The sequence below is a fragment of the Lampetra fluviatilis genome, chromosome 42 (genome assembly GCF_964198595.1).
Source record: "Lampetra fluviatilis chromosome 42, kcLamFluv1.1, whole genome shotgun sequence".
Classification (NCBI taxonomy): Eukaryota; Metazoa; Chordata; class Hyperoartia; order Petromyzontiformes; family Petromyzontidae; genus Lampetra; species Lampetra fluviatilis.
The window spans coordinates 2,155,606-2,174,010 of NC_136316.1; the positions used below are offsets into that span (position 1 = coordinate 2,155,606).

An 18,405-nucleotide genomic window follows, 5' to 3' on the forward strand; every position below is an offset into this window, starting at 1 on the left:
ATGTTTGGTTCTCCGACACCGCTGCCAGGGTGCCGAACGCTGTGCACCTTGTCCCGGGTCACGAGTTGTTGGGGTAGAATGTTTGGTTTGGTTCGGAGACAATGCTAAAGTTGTTCTCTTTTCGTCATTGTCATCAGCCGTCTCGGTTGATCGACTGCTGGATGAAGGCCTCCCCAAGCCACCGCGGCTGCCACCACCTCTCACGATTCGATGCTGCGATGTGTAACCAGTCGCCTCGCGCCTCTACGCGAGAAAATCTCAGTTTAGTTATATATCCTTTACTTCAAATACTTAGCTGTGAGCAGGGCTAAGATGCATCGTCGTCTTAATCTTACATTCAGAGTGCATTCTAGGCACGGTCGAGTTTTCGGAGAGAGAAAAAAATCCGATGTTGAATTTTTAACGATAACTTTGAATCTATTTTCGGATCATTTACACTACGCAATAATTTAACGTGTCGTCGTGCTTGCGCAAGTTGCATTACCTAATGCCACGTGATTCTTTTTCATGGGAAATGCTTGAAGGAGACATCTCAGCGATACACTCTGCTGCTCTTCACGCAGTTGTCTGGCTTAATCACCTGAATGTGAAATTGTTGTTGATGCTCTGCAGCTACGTCAGCAGCCGTACGAAAAGCACGGAAAACAGCGCAATATTTGTGACATCATGCTTCCCGAGCAATCAGAAACAAAATTTTGGATGAACCGAAATTTCGTATATCTAGGTCTGATTTTGTCAGAATAATCTCATCGTCGTGGAAAACATTCTTAATTCCCGGTGATATCACAGGGTCACGGCTGACACCTACGCACGCATGCGCTCGCGACTGTCACCCCCCCACAGACGGCCTGAGCGACTGCGTGGACCCGGACTGCTGCCTGCAGCACGTGTGCCGAACGGACGGCCTCTGCCAGGGCTCGCCTGACCCCGAGGAGCTGCTGCCGCACAACGTGCAGCCGCCGAGCCAGAGGGCCAACCCGCAGGCCTTCCCGACCTTCTTCCAGAGCACGCATTTCCTGGTCGGCAGGGACCGAGCCCACGTGGTGCCGGGAGATAACCCTTTCAACAGACGGTGAGTAACACCACCTCCATCATCATCGTCTTCATCAGTCGCTTGCCCCTGGCTGGAGCGTAGCAGTCCTCACGAGATGCCGCCAGGTGACCGCGTCCTGAGCGCGCGGCCACACTAAACACAGTCCAAGGCCGTGGTGCTTGACAACGCCCTCCAATTAGCATGGTTTGGCGACATACGGTGCGGTAGAAATCTACGTGCATACCATAGCAGCAAGCGTCCACGTCAATGTGGTCTGCCCCGAGGTCGGCACGAGTCCCGCGGGAGGCCGCTGATAGTGGTGTGTGCAGGCCCTCGTACGATCGGCCACAGCGTCCGCCACCGCATCCTTCACATCTGCGCAAAACGTCCCTCAAATATGTATTCGAATCAGTTTTGTGTCCTTCGAATGTGAGCCGAAGTCTGCCGTTCCGCTTCATGCGAAGTCTTTCCACCAATGTTGAGCGGCGAGTCTACAAGGCTGACTGTTTCGACCCATCCCTATTTGTGTTCGACCGCCAGGCTGTAGCTCAAAAACACTTCTCTCTTTGCTTCCTCCCACACACTGATCCACCTATCTATCGTCTTCTCTCCCGAGTTCTTGTAACATTGCTCAATTCTGAACAAACGTACGTGTGTACGTATGTTTGCTTCTTTGCACCTGGTGTAAACATTGTATTTGTGTAAACATCAACACCGGGGGAGACAGAGGTGGCTGAGCATGTTGTTGTCCAGACCACGCCTCGTGTACCAGGCATGCCTTGAGAATAATAGATGTTTGTCAACAGCACTTGCCCCAGCAGTCTGTTAAGGCTATACGGGGGGGGCGGGGTCTTTGTCTGTGTCTTTGTATACAATATGTACAGGTGTAGCTGTGTGAATACTAATACGCACCTGTGTATAAGCACACCGTAATTATCAAGTAATATACATGTTTACAGATATAAATGTATATTGTAAATCGTGGTATATTATCTACACAATAGATTTATAACATTAGAATTGGGGTTATTTAATTAAATATACAGCTTTTTTTTCCCCCTTAGCGGTCTGCATTATTTGTTCAGAACTGCAATGCAATTACGTGCCCTCAAGGTCAGTTTTAATTGTATTTTTATAAACTTCAATGTGTGCTGTTAATCAGCTGCTTTTCCTTTGTAAAAAAAAATGCCTGCAGCATCGTGTGAATTGTTAATCAATAGTGGCAAGTGTTATGCCAGTCTAAACAAAATGTATTTTATTAACGCCTTAGCGACTGGATTTTTCCAATATCGAGAGGCCGATTGTGTAATCGACTCATCTGGTTTGTCAGTACAGTCTTGAGTAACGTACGACTGCCCGTATGTGAATCGCCTTTGTGAACGTGGCTTGTGCACATCTGAGCAACGTAAACACATAATCCTGCTGTGTCTACATGTTTAGCATCACTACGTGAAACGAGAGAAAAGGCTAGGCCTCTCTCTCTCTCCAACTTCTCCCCCGTTGTGCCGCATGTTGTCGCACATGGTTGTCAACCTGCAAAAAAAACTTACACGGTTAAACAACATTTTTACATACACACATTTAATTGCGTGATATATTTACGTTAAAAAACACGTATGACATTGCGTTCCACACTTTTCATCGCTACCTTTATTCTGAATCAAAGCAAGGGGTTAAATTCTGTCTCGAGCAACGTAACAATCAATCGGTCAGCTTTCCCCGCGGGTATCACGAGGCTTCAAACGTCACCTGACCGCCACGAAATGCGATCTCGCTCCTCGATTATCATTTCACTTTCGGCGTTGTTCGCCGGGTCTCCGGGCTTTCTCACCACACAAGGTCACACGCCACGCACGGCTCGCCAACGGCAGCTCCTGACCCTAAACGTGGACCACGGTGAACGTAAAGTGCCGAGTCAGAATATTTATTTATGCTGGAGAGGAATCTGATGAGCTGCGAAGCTCCTTTTGTCACATATGTCCAGAAGGGGCACGGTGTCAAGAACGTTTTAACAACAAATGCAAAAAGCACGATTGGAGTGCAAAGTATGGGAAAGGTAAACGGATCGCTTTGAAAATATAGACCTGAAACTAAAATTTAGTTGCAGTCAGACCCCCCCAAGGATGCCACATTATAGTGGTTTAGCAGCACACCAGCCTTGTCGTACCGAGGTCGCCGGTTCAATTCTATCTCTCAGTGCGGCCGTTGAAGCAATACTCCTAGGTTTTTTCGGTAAAGTCACGTAGGTAAAAATAAAAATAAATAATAAAAATAATAGAAATAATAATAGAAATAAAATAATAAATGAAGCAATGGTGAAAGCATCTTAACCCCCCCCCCCCATTCTCTGTCCACCCAGCGGTGTGAATGGCTACATCACAGTCAGTCGGTGGCAGGTCACACGTGTGGTGGAGTAACAGCGTGGGGGTACTCCCACCGCTCTCCCAACATGGTCAAGTGTTGTGGAGCTACTCAGATGCCCTCTGGGAGAAGTCCCTGGAGAGCCCCCCCAACCATAGTGGTGGTGCTTCCGCCAGCAGTGGTGTGAGCAAGCGATTCCAGGGCTGTGCATTTACCTACTTAAGCACAGTTCTGATATAAGCAACACATGCCGGCATTGTACTGGTGAGGGGTTGGCGGGGGTGGGAAGGCTCGGGGCAGCGCTGGATACAAACACACCTGGACTTTATGCCAAGGGTTGCCCTAATAGCCGGCTTCTACTCTTGCCTCGCATTTTCCAGAAGGACTTTCTGGGGCAATTTGGCAGCGCCCATGAAAGTAGTGGCTGCTTGGGCCCCCTTTAACCGTGAAAGGCTACTGGGTGATGCAGGCTGTTGTCTCTGACTGTCATGCAAGACGAGAGACGCTAATGCCCAGTTGGTTAGCACGTGAGCACTCAGCATGACAATTTGGGTCTCGGCTGCCAGGAGGAAGGGATGATGGAGGTATTGTGGTCATAGCCCTGGTAACTTTGGACTGTCAGGTTCACTTAGAGTCAGTGCTTTCACTAGGATGCTCTATTTTGAAAGCCAATCTCATGTTCTAGCGTCGTGCGGCTGTCAGGGACCGCCTGCATATGCCGGCCTGCACAGGGGACATTAAAACGGTGACCTTTATACCATAGACAGTAGAGACCTGTTGTTGACATGCCTCTCAAGGGAACGGCATTGAACGCAAGTGTCATGGATAAATTATTATTATGCCTTTTGCATGACAACACACAGTGTGGTACAATGTACTCAACAAATCTGCTGCAATCTGGGAGAGGGTGGATCTGAAATTGTGGCCTTTGTAGAATAGTGACCAATTTCTATTCGCCAGGCCATCAATTTCCCACAAGCATAATTAACACACACAAAACAAGCTCAACATGTCTATCATTAACACAGCCTCTGTGCCATGAAGTAGGGCCATAGCATAACATGTCGCTGATTAGTTATATTTCTTCTTTCTTTTTAAGGCAGCGTTCTTGACGAATTTGTAGAGTTTCCCCACAGTTTTCATGTGGTCTGGTTGTTTAAAAAAAAAAAACATTTGCACGGACACATACCAGATTTAAAACGGTGCACGGCCGGTTTGTGGCCACCTCCACCTTCACAAAACGGAGAATGAAAGATGCGCACCCCCCCCCCCTATCCCCTAGTCGCGAACACGGTCGAAGTGCAATCCGATCGTCACGCAACAGACCACTGCTCATTATCCGGAGGCCACGGATACTGCACATCAAGTGACGCCCGATGCCGACGAATGGATTGCGAGCCTATAAATGTCGCGCAAGTTGCTTTTAAAATACCACGCAAAAGGAGATGATTGGAGAAAGCTGAACCGGAGTTTGTTTGTTTGCTGAGAATCCTGCTTAAAACCCTTCGGGTCCTCTCACCAAATCGCCGTTGGCATCGCACACTCTGCGATTTTTATAAAGTCACGGCAACGGGAAGGCGACGAGCGTAAAAACAGGAGCGCGGCTCACTTAGCATGAAGCAAATTCAAGTGAAACTCTGGCAGGCACGGACGCTCGAGTGAGCGTTACCGGCACTCAGATTAATTCGGCCGCAGCTACGCCACCTCGAGCGCTAATGCCTGGGAATGCAAGCAGTTGAATACGAGTCGAAACGCTAAAGTAACGGCAAATGCAATTACCTTCATTTGTTTTGGCCGTGCTGCATTCTTCCTAAAAGAATCTGCAGATATGGTTAGCCCCGGTGGGGGGGGGGGGGAAGGGGGGATATGCGTGTACATGTAATCATCGGAACATCGATGGCTTCACCTTCGTGAATGCGGGTTAACTGTTGGCGCTTAGTTTGCGCGCGATGATGAATGTTGAACCGCTGCATTATGTTCGTTAGGAGAATGTATTGAAAGTGTTCGTATCTGCTGACTCATCCGGTGGGAGTGATGTGATGAGTGCTGACTTTTACATTATCTCCTGAGGAAAGGTCAAAGAGGACTTTTCTCCAAAGCGTCATTTGTTTTATATTGAATGAGGCCACTGTGAATTGCCATGATAATGTAATGTACTTCACTTCTTGGGGGTATGAATTTTTCAATTTTCATGGAGAATCTCCGAAAATCAATGGAAAGTCTCTCTACGGGCGTACATGTCTGGCTGAAGGCTGCTGGGTCAGTTGACTGGCAGGTAGCCATGCCTTGGCCGGTGAATGCCTCGCTAATGAAAGCCTATGAATGGAAAATTAAACAGAGCAACGTTGTGAAATTGCTGCTAACGTTTAAAGGGGGGAAATTCTACCCATGTTGAACGATTCAAAACGATGGGCTCATCAGCACACATTTGACATCTTGAAGAAACAATATTATTTATTTGAAAGAATTTCGGAATTGCTTGAATCAATATCGAATACACGTGGAGGAAGTGCTGCCTGTGGTGTAGACAGTGGACTTGTAATCCAGAAGTTGCTGGTTCGATTTCCTGGCACAGCAGCAGCAGAAACGAGGGAGCAGGCTTCCGAAATCCCTCCCACCGCTGTTCACCACAGCATGATAAATGGGTACACCATCATTAGTCGATGCACAGTTCAGTGGGGCAAAGTGTGGGTACTTCTACCTCTGGCCAGCGTGGAAGAGTAGGCCAAATACCGTCTAGACTCCAGAGCTCCTATTTGGAGGCCCTTCTCCGAGGAGTGGCATGAGTCTTTTGCACACCATGGCGATTTGCAGTGCTTTCAAGAGAAACCTCGTTCAGTGTTATTCTTAAAGCCATACATTATTCAAATAATTTTTTTTGGCAAAATCTTACTCTCTGAGACGTGTTTTTTTCGTGTATACATAAAATATTTATTAGAAATATAATACAATCATTTTCTGATAGATGTGGCATAGGAAAAAAAATTGTTTTAACCAGATTAATATGTTGCAGTTTGCTACGTGAAATAATTGTTTGTACCACCGGTATTCTTTGGCATATGGACCAGAGCGGTGGTTGGGTGGGTGGCTTGTTGATTGTTATTTTTCCGTCGCACAAGGGACTGCCATGACTGATCTCAAAAGACGCAACGAAAACAGTGGAGGGACCGCTAAGAAAAAGTCAAAAGTGATTCTCCACTCAAATGACAGCATTCAAGGCATTGCTGAGCCAGTAGTGGTGACAAATTTCACATTCCTGCGATGGGAGCAAATATATCCATAGGACAACGACACGTGACTTCCCTTTCATAGCAGTACTTCATTCAACGCCCCCCAACCAGGATTTGAACTCGCATCTAATTCCACCACAGAGCTGCCTGCTTTTGAGTGTCCAGAATAAATATATTGCCTTGTGAAAGTGTAGCCATGCCAAGCGATACATTCTCAACCGGGATGTAGGTCATAAGAAGTCACTGGTTGGCTTTAATGATGCTTTACGATGTTCTGAGAGCTTCACAGAGTGCATCTTAAAACATTTAGTGTAACTTTTCACTGTAGTCTGTGGCATTTTTAGATCAAATTAGTTTTTTTTCCCAAATGTGATTTATATTCGTAATTTAAACCACATTTGATCTTCATGATATGCAATTGTGTAACTCATGCATAAAATAGATTTATGTGTGTATTATATTACAAAGTAGTGTGCCGTGTTAAAATGCAATTATACGTATATATGGGCTTAGGCAGAGATGTATCCGCGTTCAGCCACTGAATGAAGACAATTATCTCTGTTTACAACTAGGCTTGACCTCATTTCAGATCGCATATCTCTTCGAGGGAAACCTCGGAGATATGACGAGATTTCTTGACAAGCCTAAATTATTCACCATGGCATCAAGCACAAGTTTATAGGAGGCTGAAAATACTTATTTTTATTGAACCCAAAGTATAGGCGAAAATAATAGGGAGCTCTGCTTAACATACCTAAGCAGAATGCTGCGAGAATTTCTGTAAAGATTGGAAGGACCATTACATAGATTTATGCCTCCAATACGGTATTTCAAGCATTTTTATCTGTGTGGCCTTGAATTTAGCTTCTCTTTTTCGCGAGGACATTATCGCTGAAATACTGTGTGCGAATGCGTCTCTTCGTCGCCCATGTGTTCCTTGAGCTTTCATTGCACTCAGTCGAGCTGTGATGATGGGCGCAGGGAACTGTTACGTTCGTTTCCTTTGCTCAATGCCGAGGCATTCAGGATCTTTGGGCTCTGTGGAAATTGCAAAATGTAGCCTTCCAGGTTGAACCGTGTCTGCAATTTCTACGTGAGGCTTTTGAGCACGAACACCGCATCAGACGTTGCGTTCATTACGCAGTGGAGGCAGAATTAAGCAGTTCATATGGGGTGCACTTGCCCCAGGAGCATCTGACTTTGCCGTTGAAACCCAGAAGGTCAAAAGCAGTCGAGAGTTTGCTTGATTACGTCTGGAAAGGCTCATTCACATATTTGTATATGTATTGACACAGCGTGGAGTTTTTCTTATATGTATGTGTTTAGCTATTCTTAGAGGGTCTCTCTAGACCTGCGTCTAGTGGAGGCCTTTCCGCTAGCAGTCGTGTGAGCTAGCAATTGAAGGGCCACACCTGTACCCATTGACTGTTTACACTTACAAGTGAAACCACAAGTGACGTGTCATTGGAAACACGAATCTCATTTTGAATGACCTTCGCATTTCGTAACAGCTTAATGTAGTTTTTGTTTGCGAGCACAATTGCGCTCCAACAAGTCGTGCGACTTTTTGACAGCTCCCCCCAACTCCCCGGGCCAAACAAATGCCACATAGAAGGGAGATTACAATGTTCTACAACGTTTTGCCAGGATGTACGTAGGCTAATGGTGCAGCCCTGCAATAGCTTGAACACGCTACTGCTTGAGGTCATAGCTGGGGACAGGGAAGGTGCGCCTGTGAAACAGAGCTTTGCAGCTCATCGAATTCCTCCAGTATAAATGAATATTCTGATTCTGCTTGCGCCAGTTAGCGTCTCCACCAGAGGCATCTCCAGAGAGAGAGTCCCTCCTATAGGATGTATGGGCCTACTTTTCTACACTGGCCGGACATCGAGGAAGATGTGGCAGTAACCCACAATTTACTCCAGCACATACGACATGCCGAACGGACAAAATGTCGAGTGTATATGGAATGTATATGGCAACGTGAAACTTTACTTTGAAAAAAAAAAAGTGACGTTAAAATGTATTTATTTCATTCCTCTAAAATGTTTAATTCCCTTTGAAAAATTAAGTTCTGTTAATTTGTTTTCAAAAGTAAGGAAATAAAATACACGGGGAGGTAAAGTGGGTTACTGTCAAAACTTCGAATAATTGCTAATTAGCATATCTCATCAAATTAGCATATTACGCAAATTAACTAATTTAAAAAATGTCGACAGAAGAACCGTCGTTGTATTTATGTCATTAAAATAAATTGTAACGATGGGTGATGGTAACTTTTCTTCCAGCAGTGGAAAGAGAATGGCTGATACAGCCTCCCACAAATGTAAATAAACCTGCGACTGTGAAGTAACCGCCGCGTTACGCAACCGCAGACGCCACATTGTGAAGGGGGCGTTTAATTTCAATCGGACGCCTAAAAAAAAGTTTCACCAAAACAAGTTTGTAAGTTAATACGTACACAAACATTTCAATCACGTGAGAGAACATTCCCAAGCCGAGGAGTGTGTTGCAATAACATTAATGTCAAGTTCCGTGGTAGCGGGGATTATTTTCCCCGGGTCCTCCAGTGTTTCCCCGCCACATTTAGAATCAACATGACACATTTAGAGTATTAGGCTGCTATATATTTTAACGCGATGAGCCACTTCGTTGAGCTATCATTTGTGGCCAGGTCGCTTCTGAAAAATAACTAATAACTCGGTGTGCTTTATCTGGTAGTGATTTTCCTGCCATTCCCATACTTAGTACTCCACAATAATTTTCTATATTGTTGTTGTTTGACCCGGCCCTTATTGACATCAGTGAAAAAGAGCTTCACATCTCATCGGATTTCTCCAGGATAAATAAAGATTCTGATTCCAAATCTCCGGTGGCTTCTGAACTGCGAGCGGGATCCTTATTTCTCTGAACGCAGTGAGGAAGGCCGTGCCGCCCACGGTTTCGAAACGATCGAGGGCTGCGCCGATTGTTACCGCATGGAATCCGCGGAGTATGAGGGCCTCGCCGGTGCGGTACAAGCGAACTCACCTGCCGCGCGGTAAGGCGCCGGCATTGTTGACCCTAAAATTAATATAGTCGAACAAATAACAAATAAACACCAAGGAAATGGAGCGATGAAATCGGTTCACGCGCTGGTGCCGCCGGGTGGATTGTTACATCATGGGATCACGAGAGGAGGCTTGGTGAGGCCTTAATTCAGAAGTGGATTAACCATCCCTGATGATTATGAGGATATGAACAGGTGATTACATACTTGAGAGGATCTGATTGTTCGTCATGTACGAGCATTGCCTTAAAGCGCTTTATCAGGGAGGAGGGTTAAAGCAGGCACACACACACGGGCTGCCAATGCCCTTGTGTCCGTGTGTGGGTGGATTTCCCCGATGCCTCTGAAGAGTGAGAGAGAGGATGAGAGTATTGTATTTCTGTTGTTTCAGGAAGAAAATTGAGACCAGACTTAAAACCCCAGCATATAAAATTGCTGAAGGTTTTTTTTACTTTCACTCCACCATTTCGCTTGGGTTGGTAATAAAAATGGCGAACTCTTTGCAAAGATAAAAGTCTATCGACAACTTTTAAGTGCATATTTAGTGGGACGTTTTCAACTAAGAGTTAGTGTTTAGAACCCCCAACAAAAGCTTGGCTTTCACAGCCCCGATACGATCAAAGAACCAACAGAAAAGCACTACCCCACGGGTGAAAGTCTCGTCTTGATGCATTATATACGAGTGAGACACGTGTGTGTTGCTGGCTGGACATTCGTGTTTGAAATATCGCTCCTTTCACTTGCGACGACAATATTTTAGCCACTTTTTAAAAACGTAATTGCCATACGTCTCACACACACACACACCGCGACGCGTCAACGTGCGGATGCCGGATTTCAAAATGAAGGTTTGTACAGGGCCACGGTCACAGATCAAATAAAACCCTCATAGCCTGACTGCGCCATGAGCCATTACCAAGACTCGCGCCGCACACGCTCACGAGCGGCGTTCCGAGTGGACGCCTCCATGGAGCTGCAGCAGCGGGCATCACACCCCACCCCCCCCCTCTGCCTTTTATTGCCGCATCTTTGCTCGGAGAGCTTCACCCCGGCCACCTTGCTTGAGGTTTGTCATTTTTGTTTATCATACCCTGACCACACAGCTGCCGGCAAAAGTCAAAAGTATCCCTAACGAGCGGTGCGTGCCTTTGTCACCTCAGCCCCGTCTCCCTTCGTCCCTCTCTCTCTCTCTGTCCACTGGCACTGCGATTCAACGTGGCAATGCAATCCCGTATGTCGCCACACACCGCCTCCGAAATCCTTCCGCTTAATCTTTGACTGATTGGGACGCGCGCTTGAGGAAATGTTACACTGGGCCCATGGCAGAATGCCGAGGTGTGATTCGGATCCTCTGGCTCTGCCTTCTGTTAACTCGAGTCTCCTTATTCAACCCTGGCGGGGCCACTGGAAGAGCCGTATCGGTCATCTGTCATCGTGAGCGCTCCCCGCCACAGTTGTGCTCGAATGTGATTTTAGTCTAAATGTCATGGAACGCTGGATTTTTATCATTCGGTGCCTGCATTGTGCACATTTTTCTTGGGCACGTGTAAGTTGCTTGAAGAAATTAGTCATGGCTAGCACTTGATTTGTGCGGAACAGAGCCAGCGTCTGCTTGGTTTGATTTATTTAGATCTACGATTTATATTTGTGTCTGTATAGATGTTAAATGTATAAACAGATAAGGTCAAAGTGCCTTCTCCCCACAGAACTAAAAACATGAGGGTTTTTTTAGCTGTCTGCAATTCCAGAACAGATGGCTTTTTTGTCGTAATAAAATAACTAATTTCTATATTAGTTGAAACAAACTAAAGTCTCACTAAGCATATACCTTACACAAATGGCTTTTGGCAGCAAAGAATAAAAAAAGTAACATACCAACTCTGAGAAACGCTGGTCACATTTTTAAGTTGGAAACAGATGAGAACTTCGCTGAGAGTAAAAAAGAAAACTTTTTTCGCGAGAAAGCGGCAGAAGGTTTATTTTTCCTGCGAGAAATATACGACCTGCGGGGAGAAAAGGGGTAAAACAAAGTTAATGAAAATATGAATAATTATGGAAGTTATGCGTGGGGTTAAAAAACGGTGTTGGCTCAGGTGCCAAGGTTTCCTTATTTCAACCGAATACAGAGTACAAATGGAAATAAAAAAGAAGTAATTGGATTACGAGACAAGGAATTTGTTTCGCATATATATATACACATCTTAAAATTAATTTGGTTTCAAGTAACTCGCCGGGTGTTTCACCTCACATCTGAGTGCAATTGCCGGGGCAGTTGAAGCGAGCGATGCCTTCGTAGCACGGAGCAGCAGCTGCTCGGCCGTTCAAGCTGAAGTTTTATGCTTTGGCCAACTCAACCCAGCTGTGTTGAGCTAGTGCCAGAGGACTGTCTCAAAGTCCACGTCAATTAAGAAGCAGCGCAGTGGATAACTTTGTCACGGAGCGTAATTGTTCGTTACACAAAGGCCCCCCCCCCCCCGCTTTCTCTTGGGAGGAGTGTGATTTATAGCAGGTCGGTGAAGTTAGACGTGACACGGGCAGCACGATTGCTTACACCCCGTGGAGCGTCTCGGGATCTTTAACATCCACAAGTGGGTGGCCGGGCAGGCTTATTGCCTTTCCCGACGGGCGACGGTATTTTTATCAAACAACGGGGGACGAGAAGACGTGAGCATTTGCTTCTTGTTTTATTTCGGCTCGTGAAATCTGCCACCGTATTTCTTTGCATTTGTTTTGTTTAACGAGCTCGCGCCACGTCTACGGATATATAACATGCGTGCACATTTTGAAGGGTGTGGTAATCGGTTGGGGACAGCAGCCATGAACAAGCTCCGGCCACACCACCCAAGCAGCCCCTCCGTGTCCCCTGTGCCGGCCCTAATTGGCTGCTCTTGTTGTCCCCAGGACGGCGTGTGTGGTCCGAGGTCAGGTGCAGACGCTGGACGGGACCCCACTGGTCGGAGTGAACGTATCCTTCCCCCACTACCCGAACTACGGGTACACCGTGACGCGGCAAGATGGAGCGTACGTACCGCCGCTTCAGTGTCGTGCATCGAGCACTCCTCTTGATTTCCTCTCGTGCTCCGTCTTGGGTTTTTTTTTTACCATCTCGTGTGCATTATTTGCGATGTTGTTTTTTTCTCATATGTACAGTTTCATCTGCCCCACATCGCCCACGGTGTAACATTTGTGTGCAATTTGCACAGCGTTTCCATTCAATTTCATCCAAGTATTGTGGCTGCAAGAAATTATGTTAATCAAAGAATCGATGCGTTGTTACATGCCAATTGAACGCACCAAGCATACGCACACATTTTGGGCCTGTGCCCATGGTTTCAATAAGTAAATAATTTCAACAGTCCGTGGGTTTCCACAACGGAGACATCGGCCCACGGCTTTGACAATTGAGAATTCCGTATTAATTTAAGTGTGGGGGGGAGGGTGGGGGGGCACTTTGGTATCGGAGCGATGCAGCAAGGCGCGTAAGGGAATGTAAGCAATGCCGAGAGGAGGCGACGGCACGCGCACGTTTGATGTCACGTGCCCCCCCCACCCTCCCCCCGCAGCTTCGACCTCATGGCGAGCGGAGGACGCTCGGTGACGCTGCAATTCGAACGGGCGCCGTTCACCGCGCAGCTGCGCACCGTGTGGTTGCCGTGGAACCGGTTCATCGTCGTGGACACGGTGGTGATGCGCCGCGAGGAGAACGACATCCCGAGCTGCGACGTCAGCGGCTTCGTGCGGCCCAACCCATCCGTGCTGCCCTCGCCCCTGACCTCCGTGCCGGGCAGCTGCGGCCCGCTCAATCCCATCATACCCGAGATCCAGGTACAGGCCAATCTCACCCGCCGCCGACCCGTTGAACTCCGTTCGTGGGATCTTCTCCTTTTCGCGTCCGTCCACCGAAGTCGAAAGTCCTTCCAGTGAATCGGAATCTTTATTTAGACCGGAGGAATCGGCGAGTGGCGAGAGCATCGCAGCGCTCGCAAGGTCGCCTGCTGCGACATCTCGCACAGTGCCGGGGCCTTCCGCGAGCAGCGGGCAGACCAAGAGGTGTTGCGCCACCTGCTTCTCACTGCACTAGTCGCAGCAGCAGCAGCAGCGGCCACTCTCTAGTTTTGTGGATCACTGCCACGCGGCCAGGTTGGATCTACACCTGCCGACTAGGGTGTGAATTCCCACACAGTGTGCACCCCCGCAATTGTGTCCCTGCTGTGGTTGTAGCTTTTGCATGCCCGACTTTCCAATCCAGAGGTCACCGGTTCGGTTCCATCTACCCGGCGCGACATTTGAACCAAGATTCCGCCCCACCGCCTCTGTCCACCCAGCAGTACGAAGGGGTACACCACGGTTAGTCTTTGGGCAGGTCACGTGTGGTGGGGGTGACGTGTGGGTAGTTCCACCTCTTCCAAGACATCTGGCCAGTGTGGAAGAGTAGGCCAAGCTATCCTTTCAAGGGCCTCTGTAGAGTTCCCTGTTACAGAGGCCATTCTGCCAGCAGTGGCCGTGTATGTGTGTCCGTTGAATTTCTTTGGCACCGTACGTAGCCAACCGTGCTAATCCTGAGGTTACGTGAGTGCACAAACGCAGAGCTGCACCTTTACCTCTGGCTTGAGCACTCGTCTTCATCATCATTATCAGTCATGAGCTGTTCACTGCTAGACCAAGGCCTCTCCGTGCCATTGCCAACATCCATCATCGTCCTCTGCTGCTACAATCCACATCCCATCCAGAGCTGCTGGAGTTTAGGAATTTCAGTCACGGGAAGGTTTTTTTTAACCATACTTCACCATGGTGGTGAGCACAGGTTAGTATATTATGACATGCTTTTTTCTGAGTACCCTGGTATGGGGGAGACTCCCACTCGGTCTACTTCAAGGTTTCCCGCTAAGTGAAGCTGGTGCCCCATGGATAAAGGATGTGAGCACGAGTTATCAAATATTTTTTCACGTAAAAATTCTGAGAGTTGGCCGATGCACAAATAATACATATTTAACTCACCATATTAAGAGGCCGCTGTTTACAAAAATAACTTTAATGTTTCTTAAAATATAGAGAGAGAGGAGAAAAAATGCGTATTTTTTTTGTCTTGAAGAACTCACAGAAAATAGTAATAGCTTTCCGACAGTTAGTAACACATTTGGCTGGACTCAAAGAGTGAGTGAGTGTGTGTGTGACATGTCCACGTGCATTATCAAGTCGTGGGATCTGCAGATGTGGAGTTCTGTGTTTGTTTGGTGGTGGGTTGCAATTTAAATGATTTGTGGACCTCCGCTGAGCTCTTTAAAACACCATCTGGGCCTGCGTTTGGCATTTAACACCGTCTGTCTTTCATAACCCCATAGTGTGCAGCCTTCCAAGATTCCCTAACACAAAACACAGCTGTGCAAAAGTTCCTGTAAATTATTGGCACTTTCCTTTTTTTTTATTACCAAACTTTCATTCCCATTTCTCCATTCTGCCTACTTAGTATACCTGGCTAAATCCACGCTTTTTCTCAGATATGCATGTACAGCGGTTTGTCAATCCGCTGCTGGAAGGAGGTATCCGCATGCCGTGCGTATTGTCGGGCATGTATGACCGTACTTAACCACGCTGGTGGGCGCCGGTTGGTGAAGGTGGGGAGCGCAGGACATGGGAGTTAAGAAGTACAGTACAACAATCGATTTTTCTCCACTATATCACCTGTTTTGCATGGTTGCCACCTATCAAGGCATTATCCAAGCTTAACCTGTGTTTATGTATTCATCTATTTATATATTTCCTAATCTGTTTTTGCGTATGCAATTTGTCTTATTTGTGCAATTGCGTACAATTTAGTAATTACGTTCAACGGGCAACAGTGGCTATCAGTCTTGAGCTGGCCCGTCTCCTCGGGTAACCAGGGGGGGATCAAAACACATTGAGACTCGGATATTAAGTGCGGATTTGCATCTGTTTACTTTTTCTCAATGCAGTAATCCTTGGCAGCCCAGGCACTCGTTATACAATTGGACACGGGAGAGATAAGGCATCTAAATCGGCTTAAAACGAGACCGGCTTCGGCAGCGTATTTCAGCTATCCCATTATCAAAACTTTCCGACTGCCATTTGCACGGCGATGGCGCCTAGCAGCCTCCGCGATTAACGAGGCCTTGCCACGCCGGCACCCCCCCCCCTCTCCGACGCACACGAGAACCTCACAAATGGACCGTGCTAACGTCCGCCGAACAGATCGCCCTCGCGCGCCAACCCCCCGATCAGGGAGGACGTGCGTTGATCCTGCTCGGCCAGCGCTGCGTCACGGGCACAGGCACCAAGCTAACCGTTACTTAATTTTTAAGAACCCCTGCGGGACCCGTCTCGGGTTGTGTGTGAGTGTGTGTGCGCGCATGCTGCATGCTTATGTGTGTGTGTGTATATGAGCTGTGGGGAGCGGTAGTGTTGCGGTTAGCGCGCTGCGCGACGAACCCAGCTACCCGATTTTGATTTCCGTTCGCAGTCAACACCAGTGATGATTATCTGAACCTGTCCTGGGCCTCCCCTAGGTCGACTCAGCCTCAAATGAATTCCTCGTCATGTGTGGAAACATCGCCACTAGGGAGAAAAAAGGTGGCCGGGCGTGGTGCTGGCCAGCCACCCCCTCGTGCGCTGTGCCGGCCTTCATAGGTGCTCGCGAACAGCACTTGCCCCGACGGTCTGTCAAGAGGCTACAACGGGGGATCTTTGCTGTCTCCCCATTCCAGGCGGTGCAGGAGAGCATCCTGCTGCCCGGCTCGGAGCTGCACCTGCGCTACGTGAGCAGCCGCGCTCCCGGGTACCACTCGCGTCTGTCGGTCAGCCTCACGCCGGCCAGCGTGCCCTTCAACCTGCTCAAGGTCCACCTGTCGGTGGCCGTGGAGGGGCGCTTCTTCCGCACCTGGTTCCCGTCGGCGCCGAACCTGCGGCACACGTTCATCTGGGACAAGAGCAACGCCTACGGGCAGCCCGTCTACGGCATCGCCGAAGCTGTAGGTGAACGGTCGGACGCGCGAGGACGGAACGCAAAGGCGCCTCGTCACACCGCGCTCTCCGTTTCGGTCATGCCGCTCTGTGATTAATGACCGTGTGTGCCTGCCGTTAGGCGCTAATGCACAGCGTAGAACGATTAAACATCACGGGAATGTGCTAGAGAAAACGTCTCCTAGTTTTAAAAGAAAAAAAAAACCCCGACGCAGTTAGGTTGTAAATAACGTTGGCACTTTTTTTTATTAATCTTCACTTTTTATTGATAGCACTTTTGCTGCTGTTTTGCACTTACATAGAATGATTACGATGTGAATGTATAAGCCGTTGTCATTCAAATGCGGGGGAATAAAGTCTGTGTCAGCCACGGGGGTTGTTAGACCATACTTCACCGTGCCGGTCAGTGCGGGTTGGAGTAGAGGAAGGGAGGCTAGGGGCTCAGACATCGCTCACCACTGATGTCAGCCTTGGCCAGAGATTGAATCCGGGTGCTTAGCTAGGAAGTGGGCACGAACCGCACCGTGTCACTGCTCCCTGACTGTGCACTGCTTATACATGAATACATAACGGTCGTCGTCGCAATGTACATCAGCATTTTCTGACGTCCACGCAGTGAATTGCACCCATCGTGCCACTTTCCGGCAATGCGTTTGAAATGCATTCGGCATCCCGCCACCCATGTGTGTGTGCGTTCGTGTGTGTGTGTGTGTGCGCGTGTGTGTACGTGTGTGTGTGCATGTGTGTGTGTGCATATGTAAAGGAGAGACGACACAAGATTGCAGGGGTTTTGTCTTTTAATCCTTTTCTCCCATCCACACCTGTCCCCCGCCGTCCCAATCTCGTTCCCGCCAAAGGCCCCCTCTTCCCGCCCGTTCTCCCATTATATCTACTCGATCACCCCTCCCACTAACCCTCCTATTGGTGGGAATCCTTCCCCTGACACCCCTACACATACGCGTGTGTGTGCGCGTGTGTGTGTGTGCGCGTCGTGGTGACGTCACCGCCAATTAGTGGCGAATGGCTGTTGTTGTTGTTGTGTGTGCGCACACCTGGACGGCATCTACATGGGGGATGAACCGCGCTAACTCCTCGAGTCGCCGCGGCACACGCATCCACAACGAAGCTGTCGCTGGCGATAAACCGGCAGAAGCACAGAAGTGGTTTTCCGAGTAGCCGTAACTGTGTTTCCCCCATGGGGGGGGGGGGGGCGTTAATTAGACCCCTGCCGCCTTCTCTACGTCACGTCGTCCGTGGCGTCGTTTAGGAAGAGGGTCCGTCCGTTCTCAACCGGGTGCCTGGTTTTTTGAGCCACAGCATACCCAGATACCCAGGGGCGTGCAGTCGCCCCCATCCCCTTCACCCCCCCCCCCCCAGCACAACCACACTGATCGCCGCGGCGACCGACTCGCGGTTTAATTTCCCCGCGTGCGTGAAGGCGCGACGGCGTAGGGTAGATGGTTAAAGAAAAGTATTATCAGCATTTCCAGCCGGAACTTGCTAATGGAGATCAAACAAAGGTAATTGTGGCCATGCGCAGGGTGCCATGGCATTTGTGAGCATGATTAAATGGCTCAAACTGCAACTGCGAGTCATAATTGCTGATGTTTGCACAAGTATAGACAGCAGTAACTTGGGGGGGGGGGGGGGGGAATTATTACTTTTAATTTAGCCGAGGAAGAGTGGCTCTGTGTCATGCCGATAAGCCTCACTCACGATTTTTTTTTGCCCTGACCCACACATTTCCATTAAAA

The 18,405-nt window shown here is 48.3% G+C and overlaps 1 protein-coding gene across 17 annotated transcripts in view; it reads left to right on the forward strand.

Moving 5' to 3' along the window:
- The window catches only part of LOC144946632 (teneurin-4-like), a 416,480-nt gene that overhangs the window by 363,659 nt on the left and 34,416 nt on the right, over window positions 1–18,405 (forward strand). For all 17 annotated transcript variants that reach the window (XM_078875662.1, XM_078875670.1, XM_078875671.1 and 14 more), the window contains 4 exons: window positions 844–1,072; window positions 12,575–12,694; window positions 13,237–13,498; window positions 16,396–16,659. In XM_078875662.1, the coding sequence (XP_078731788.1) occupies window positions 844–1,072; window positions 12,575–12,694; window positions 13,237–13,498; window positions 16,396–16,659 (875 nt within the window). The remainder of the gene's footprint in view (window positions 1–843; window positions 1,073–12,574; window positions 12,695–13,236; window positions 13,499–16,395; window positions 16,660–18,405) is intronic.